Source organism: Neovison vison, chromosome 13 (assembly GCF_020171115.1).
Source record: "Neovison vison isolate M4711 chromosome 13, ASM_NN_V1, whole genome shotgun sequence".
Taxonomy (NCBI): domain Eukaryota; kingdom Metazoa; phylum Chordata; class Mammalia; order Carnivora; family Mustelidae; genus Neogale; species Neogale vison.
Genome location: NC_058103.1, coordinates 58,863,843 through 58,871,698, shown reverse-complemented (window position 1 = coordinate 58,871,698; position 7,856 = coordinate 58,863,843). Strand labels below are relative to the sequence as shown.

At 40.0% G+C, this 7,856-nt stretch overlaps 1 protein-coding gene across 1 annotated transcript; it reads left to right on the top strand.

Annotated features, from left to right (window-relative positions):
• Positions 1-250: 250 nt before the first annotated feature.
• PNN (pinin, desmosome associated protein) lies at positions 251-7,530 on the top strand. Its single transcript, XM_044230064.1, has 9 exons — positions 251-421; positions 1,106-1,177; positions 1,579-1,647; positions 2,133-2,205; positions 2,325-2,419; positions 2,818-2,893; positions 3,905-4,060; positions 4,143-4,281; positions 4,980-7,530. Exons 1-9 carry the CDS (start codon positions 309-311, stop codon positions 6,434-6,436), a joined length of 2,250 nt encoding a protein of 749 aa, XP_044085999.1. The 5' UTR covers positions 251-308; the 3' UTR covers positions 6,437-7,530.
• Positions 7,531-7,856: the final 326 nt, after the last annotated feature.

Here is a 7,856-nt window from a genome sequence, read left to right as displayed (position 1 = left end):
GCAGGCGGGTAAGCCGGCATCTCCGAAAACCCCAGAGCCTCTCAAATGCGCCCAGGCTCTGCGCTAGACACTGAGCCCGGCCACCGCAGCTAATTGGGGGAGGGAGTCAGCCGCTCAGAAGACTTTTCATTGGCCCAGAGTCACAGAGGCCGGCAGCTTTTCCCTCTTCCGGACGCTGAGTGGTTGAGGCCGCAAAACAACGCTTATTGTCATTGGCTGGACCCTCCTGTCAGTCCTCTCGCGTCTCGCGGCGCGACAGAGCCAGGCGCGGCCTGTAGAGCAGTCTCGAAGCCTGCTGCAGAGAGAAGATGGCGGTCGCGGTGAGAACTTTGCAGGAGCAGCTAGAAAAGGCCAAAGAGAGCCTAAAGAACGTAGATGAGAATATTCGCAAGCTCACCGGACGGGATCCGAATGACGTGAGGTAAGCTGTGGATAAGACAGGCTGGCTCCGAGAGACAGCCGTCATGCCGGGGTGAATTGGGGGCGGGAAGGGCGGCTAGCCTTGAGAAGGCTAGAACATCGGGGCCTGTCCCGGGGGCGGCAGTAGAACCCCGTCCTGGATGAGGTGGGGAGTCTTCCACGCCTTCGACGTAGGTCTGGGAGCTCAAGTGCGGGAGGAAGGCAAGTGGGTCCTAGTTATGCCGGCATGTCTTCTGGCCTGTAGGAAGGCCCGGCCTGCGATTCCCGCCCTCGGCCCTGCAGGCCCGGAACTGCAGCACAAAGCCCCTTGCCCAGCCGGCGGCTACCTGACCGGGTGCTGGCCCGGAGACCCTCCTGGGACGTTGTCCGCTGCTTCTCACCCAAGCATTTGCCATCTTTCCCACGTGCAACTTCTTCGGAGTTGACGAAATTAGGGTCTGATCCAAGCTTATTAATGTGTAGTGGCAAGAAGTAAATACAATTTCTGTGATAATGGTCTTGAAAAAACAAGGAAGTTAAAATAGGACTTCCTGTCTTGTTTGAGGCACGTGGATTTGAAACCGTATTTTTAGAACTTATCTGGTTATTTTTCTCTTTATGATGTACCGCATCCGTGAAAGTATTTGGGACATTAAATAAAATAAGTCCAAGCATGATTTTCATACAATTTGTAAATATCTTTTAGGCCCATCCAAGCCAGATTGCTGGCCCTTTCTGGTCCTGGTGGAGGTAGAGGACGTGGTAGTTTATTGCTGAGGTAAGACTTTCTTAGGACTAAATTTTTATGCTAAGATGGTAGATACTTTTACTAAACTAATTATAGGTTTAAACAAAATCGGTGGTAGAGCCCACATTAGATATGTTTGTGTTTGTTTTGTTTAAACTGATCAGCTATAATTTCCTATGTAGTTATCTTGGAACTTCATTTATATGCAAAACTAGAGACTAAAAAATACATTACCCATTTTGTGTACACTTAGTTTATTTTTATATCTTTTAAAAAGTGCTAAAAAGCAGCTTGGAGTGGATGCCCATTTGAGGTTGTTGTGATTGGAAGAGTTTTTTGTTTTTTGTTTTTTTTTTAATTCAACGAAATTACCTTGCTAAGGGTAAATATTTATCTTAACTTTCGTTTATATTGAGCATTTTTAATTGCAGGCGTGGATTCTCAGATAGTGGAGGAGGACCCCCAGCCAAACAGAGAGACCTTGAAGGGGCAGTCAGTAGGTACGTAGGAGGAAAACGTTTGAAGACATACTTTTATGCTCTGTTTTCTGAGGTAGCCAAGATAGAGGTATTTAATAAATTTTGTTGAGTTACGTTAGAACTGAGTAGTATACTACTTCTTTGAGTCTGTTCCCTTGGTCTTTGACTGAACTAAGCCTGTATGCCTCAGAACTCAGTTTTCATAACAGTAACAGAAATCTTAACAAAATAAAGATTATGAGAAGAATAAGATGGAGAAAATATTTGTGCTACTTTCCTGTCTTGTACTGTAAAAACTTAATCTGTTTGAGAAATCTAGATCAGTGTTTGGACTGGGTGCTGGTGACACATTTTATCCTTTTACTACCAGAGGAAATAGTGAAATGGGATGGAGACTGATGAAATGAGACTTATGGAAATAAGTCATAGTAGAAGTAATCAGTTGTCCTTGGTAGTACTTAAGTCAGATTTTACAGTGGCCTTTTAAATTATTTTTCCTTTGTCAGGCTGGGCGGGGAGCGTCGGACAAGGAGAGAATCACGCCAAGAAAGCGACCCAGAGGATGATGATGTTAAAAAGGTAATTGAGATGAAAAGAACTACTTACGGGATGAATGTAGTATTTTCGTCTTTACTACATTTGAGAGTGCTCCCTTTTTATATGGTTGTTAAATTACTGAGATTTATTTTCTCCTGCAGCCAGCTTTGCAGTCTTCAGTTGTAGCTACCTCCAAAGAGCGCACACGTAGAGACCTTATCCAGGATCAAAATATGGATGAAAAGGGAAAGCAAAGGTATTCTTAGTTTTATATTTTTTAATATAAAATTATATTAAAGATCTTATTTTTTTTTTTAAGATCTTATTTATTTATTTGACAAGAGAGGGATTACAAGTAGGCAGAGAGAGAGGGAAGCCGGCTCCCCGCCAAGCAGAGAGCCTGATGCAGGGCTCGATCCCAGGACTCTGAGATCATGACCCGAGCCAAAGGCAGAGGCTTAACCCACTGAGCCACCCAGGCACCTCGTCTTTAGTTCTTTTTTAATGGGGAAAATTTCCTGCCAAATCGTGCAGTTTTAGGAATATTTATATTTAAGAATTGTTCAGGTGTTTGTAGTATGTTTCTTGTAGGAAGTGGCGGGCTTAGATGAAGTGCAGCCTACTGAAATTGAATTTTCTCTTTGTCTTCTTTAGGAACCGACGAATATTTGGCTTATTGATGGGTACTTTGCAGAAATTTAAACAAGAATCCACTGTTGCTACTGAAAGGGTATTTATATAGTTTTCCTTTGATTCTTTAAGTATTCAGAAGGAGTTTGTTACATATTTTTGAGAAGAGTCAAAAAAAAAACCTCTCAAAACTGAATTGTAGACCTAAATTAAAGCCAAGGAAAAAATTTATAAAATTTTCTGAAGTTGTTATATTTTTAACTGGTCTCTTTTGAGGTCCTATGAAGTAACTGCATGAACTTCTATTTCAGTGCAAAGAGCCTTGGTCTGTGACTCAGGTGAACCTGGGTTCTGATCTCAGCTCTACAGCAATCTCATTTTGTGGTTTCGGACAAGACTCTTCGTTTCTTTAGGCCTCAGAGTGCTTTTTTTCAAACTTGGTCAGCATTGTAATTAGTTCAGTGATTATAATTTTTAAGTTATTTATACACTCAGAGACAATAATTGGCACTCTGGAAGCAAAAGCCTAAACATTTCCCTGCCTTCCACAGTTCATTCAACTGCAATCTTTCTAGAGGTTTTTTTTTATAAAAGCTGTAATATTGTGTCCTTGGTGTTTGATATCAAGTCACTGCTTCTCAAGTATGGTGGAAAGGGAGATAACAATTCAGTTATAGATTAATAAAGTTTTATTAGAGCTTTTGTATGTTAACTTTCCTAAGGAATATAAAAGTCTTCAAAGAATAATGTGTGAAGATAGGATGTTACTTCTGTCACATTATCTGATTTGGAAGGAAGAGTAACTATGAAGATAATTTAAAAAGACATTGCTCTTCTTTTTTAGGTTTTATGAAAGAATGTTGCCTAACAGTTAGTTTAAATGGAATGGTTATTGATAATATGGTTAATGTCCTTGATATTTAGGTTTTTACATAGTCCCTGTTTCCTCAAAGAGAAATTGCGATTAGCCTCAAATGCTAAGTACTAAGTTTGAATTAGCTGGTATCCTGGATTGCAGATATGAAGCATATAAAGATAACTTAGTAAAATTGCAGCGTTTCACATAATCAGGATGTGTGGTAAGTTTTCAAAGATAATTGTTTATCTTTAGCAAAAGAGGCGCCAGGAAATTGAACAAAAACTTGAAGTGCAGGCAGAAGAAGAAAGAAAGCAAGTTGAAAACGAGAGGAGAGAACTGTTTGAAGAGAGACGTGCTAAACAGACAGAACTGCGGCTTTTAGAACAGAAGGTTGAGCTTGCGCAGCTGGTGAGTAGTAGTTTGGAATTGGAATTCTAAGATTGGTAATCCTTCATGTTAACGAAAACCTGACCTTTTACCTTTTCTTTAGCAAGAAGAATGGAATGAACATAATGCCAAGATAATTAAATATATAAGAACTAAGACAAAGCCCCATTTGTTCTATATTCCTGGAAGAATGTGTCCAGCTACCCAAAAATTAATAGAAGAGTCACAGAGAAAAATGAATGGTAAGTGTACATGAAGAGTTCTAGTGAAATTTTCTAAATGAAGGTAATACACCCACACATAAACATTTGTGTCCTGTAATAGGGTTTCAGCAGTTGATTTTTTAAAAAGATAATCTAAGATGCTAATGAGTTTGGAGTGCAGGAGCATTTGATTTAAGATGGAATTTAACCTGAAACTTAACCATGTTGTAGGTAGTGCTTAATGCATGTGTATTTCTTAAGCGTTTAGATAGGATGACTTCTTTATAGCCAGACATAAATGCTGATTAAGCAAGAAAAAAGTGAACATTGGTGTAATCCATAGAAGGAGCGCACATGGAAAGGTAGACACTGCTGAGATGGGATTAGAGGATTAGTCTTTCTAGGATAGGGAACATTAATGCAGGACGTGATAGCATAAGAATGATTTTATTTCAGAGAGGTCTTACTCTCTCTCATCCAGCATGAAGTAGAAAAGCAAAAAATTGTCCTTTTTTCCCATCAGTTAATGTGGTGTAGTTATTTGCTACTCATATCTTAGTATATAGGTTTCCAGGGGAACTTTGCTTGTGTCATTTCAGTTTGTAATTGCTTACCATAATCAGTCTTGTGTCTCTTTACAAAAAGACATTTAGATAAAGCTTGATAACAATTTGTACCTAAGTGTCAAATTGTGAGTTTGAATGTTTTATTTACACATGTAAATTTTTATCCTTTAGCTTTATTTGAAGGTAGACGCATCGAATTTGCAGAACAAATAAATAAAATGGAGGCTAGGCCTAGAAGACAATCAATGAAGGAAAAAGAGCATCAGGTGGTGCGTAATGAAGAACAGAAGGCGGAACAAGAAGAGGGTAAGGTGGCTCAGCGAGAGGAAGAGTTGGAGGAGACAGGTAATCAGCACAATGACGTAGAAATAGAGGAAGCAGGAGAGGAAGAGGAAAAGGAAATAGGTATAGTTCATAGTGATGCAGAGAAAGAACAGGAGGAGGAGGAACAAAAACAGGAAATGGAGGTCAAGATGGAGGAGGAAACTGAGGTAAGGGAAAGTGAGAAGCAGCAGGATAGTCAACCGGAAGAAGTTATGGATGTGCTAGAGATGGTCGAGAGTGTCAAAAATGTAATTGCTGAGCAGGAGGTAATGGAAACCAATCAAGTGGAAAGTGTAGAACCTTCAGAAAACGAAACTAGCAAAGAACTGGAGCCAGAGATGGAATTTGAAGTTGAGCCAGATAAAGAATGTAAATCTCTTTCTCCCGTGAAAGAGAATGCCAGTGCTCTAGAAATGGAAAATGAGCCTGAGGAAAAAGAAGAGAAAGAATCTGAGCCCCAGCCTGAGCCTGTGGCTCACCTCCAGCCCCTGCCTCAGTCTCAGCCTGAGCCTCAGCTTCAGCCTGAGCCGCAGCCGCAGCTGCAGCCTGAGCCACAGCCACCGTCCCAGCCCCAGCCCCCGTCCCAGCCCCAGCCCCAGCCCCCATCCCAGCCCCAGCCCCAAGCACTGCTCCAAGCCCAGCCTCTCTCTCAACCTGAGACTTTGCCATTAGCTGTTTTACAGCCATCAATTCAGGTTTTTCAGGAGCAAGGGCATTTACTACCTGAGAGGAAGGAATTTCCTGTGGAATCTGTAAAACTCACTGAGGTGACAGTAGAGCCAGTCTTAACAGTACATTCAGAGAGCAAAACCAAAACCAAAACTAGGAGTAGAAGTAGAGGGCGAGCTAGAAATAAAACCAGCAAGAGTAGAAGTCGCAGCAGTAGCAGTAGTAGTTCTAGTAGTAGTTCCACTAGTAGCAGCAGTGGAAGCAGTTCCAGCAGTGGCAGCAGCAGTAGTCGCAGTAGTTCCAGTAGCAGCTCCAGCACCAGTGGCAGCAGCAGCAGAGACAGTAGCAGCAGCACCACTAGTAGCAGTGAGAGTAGAAGTCGGAGTAGGGGCCGGGGACATAATAGAGATAGAAAGCACAGAAGGAGCGTGGATCGGAAGCGAAGGGATACATCAGGACTAGAAAGAAGTCACAAATCTTCAAAAGGTGGTAGTAGTAGAGATACAAAAGGATCAAAGGATAAGAATTCCCGGTCCGACAGAAAGAGGTCTATATCAGAGAGTAGTCGATCAGGCAAAAGATCTTCAAGAAGTGAAAGAGACCGAAAATCAGACAGGAAAGACAAAAGGCGTTAATGGAAGAAGCCAGGCTTTCTTAGCCTATTCTTTGCAGCAGAAGATTTCTTGATGAGTAAAAGGATTACCTTTCCTTGTAAGGAGGATGCTGCCTTAAGAATTGCATGTTGTAAAAAATCTTTTTGGAAAATACAGACTGTTTGTTTACCAGACATTCTTGTACTTTTTGCATAATTTTGTAAGAGTTATTTATCAAAATTATGTGAGGTTCCAAAATATGTAAAAATAATAATAATAAAAAAAGATTAACATCCCTTGTCATCTTTTTTAAATATCCTATACTCTTCAGTAAGAATCTGTATATTTTAATAGGTAAATCTTTAAGTCTGTTCCCTTCTGATTCTGTATCATACATTGCTTTTGTAGAAATAAATGTGCATTTCTTTCATTAGTTTTGGAATGTCCTCGTTGACACTTGTATAATAAATACTCTCTTGATATCATTTTCAGCTTTTATCACTAGATACTGAACGTGATTAGAATGTCTTTGAAGGTTTTTTTCATTTTTATTTGCCTTACGTGATTATTTTGAGTTGTCATAGTCAGATCTTTGCAGCTTTCAGGGGGAACATAGTTCTCAAAATCTTTCACTATTTTTTTCTAATCTCCCTTGTTACTTTAATCTAAGCATCCCCCCTGTTTCTCCTATATAAATCATTATTGGTAGATAAAACAGTATAATTTGGTTGGCATTTTCTTCATGATTATGGGAGCATCATTCTTTTGTCTCCATGGCTACTTGTGTGATACAGCATATACATCTATTGAAGAAAATAATCACTTTCTAGGGGAGGGAGGTAGAAAAGTATATTCTAAACTTGGTTGAGTTTGTGGTCTTGTCTTAACTTTTGTGTTGGCTCTAACTGAAACATGCCAATATGTGTTCTCAAGAGTTTTTTGTTAAGTATTGTATGAAAGTTTACAGAATGAAGGAAGTTCATCTACACTTGAATCTGTAAGCAAGATAACACACAAGTGTACCAAGTGATTATTAACTTTGTTGTTTTATAAATTTGTATGAATTTGGACTATCTGTTGCCATTACTATACATGTGCAAATAAATGTGGCTTAGATGTGTGACTGCTTAAGACTAGTACTTGTATTAACTTTTTGATGCTTTTATTACAAGAGAGCACTTTAATTGCAAATGGCCTCTGAGTACACGACATTGACTAGCCTTAGACTTGATGGTTTATTTCTCCCCTTGTACATGGTGACAGTGAAAATGTCAGTAGCCTTTCCAGCACTAAAAAATACAAAAGAACATGTTAAAATATTCTTTAAAAAGTCCTTTAAAGAGTAAATGAGTAGAACTTTGCAAATTGCAGAGCTGTCTGCCTGCATTCCTGGGCCAGTTTCTTCTAGGAGTCACTTCATCCAGGGATTTTATGATCTCCAGCATGCAGTATAGATTTTATA

What these genes read in the sequence shown, in the direction of transcription:
- PNN (XM_044230064.1), top strand. Translation starts at nt 309, where the DNA reads ATGGCGGTCGCGGTGAGAACTTTGCAGGAGCAGCTAGAAAAGGCCAAA. An exon ending in CGTGGTAGTTTATTGCTGAG is followed by an intron (nt 1,178 to 1,578) that starts GTAAGACTTTCT and finishes TTTTAATTGCAG; the next exon opens with GCGTGGATTCTCAGATAGTG. An exon ending in CTTGAAGGGGCAGTCAGTAG is followed by an intron (nt 1,648 to 2,132) that starts GTACGTAGGAGG and finishes TTCCTTTGTCAG; the next exon opens with GCTGGGCGGGGAGCGTCGGA.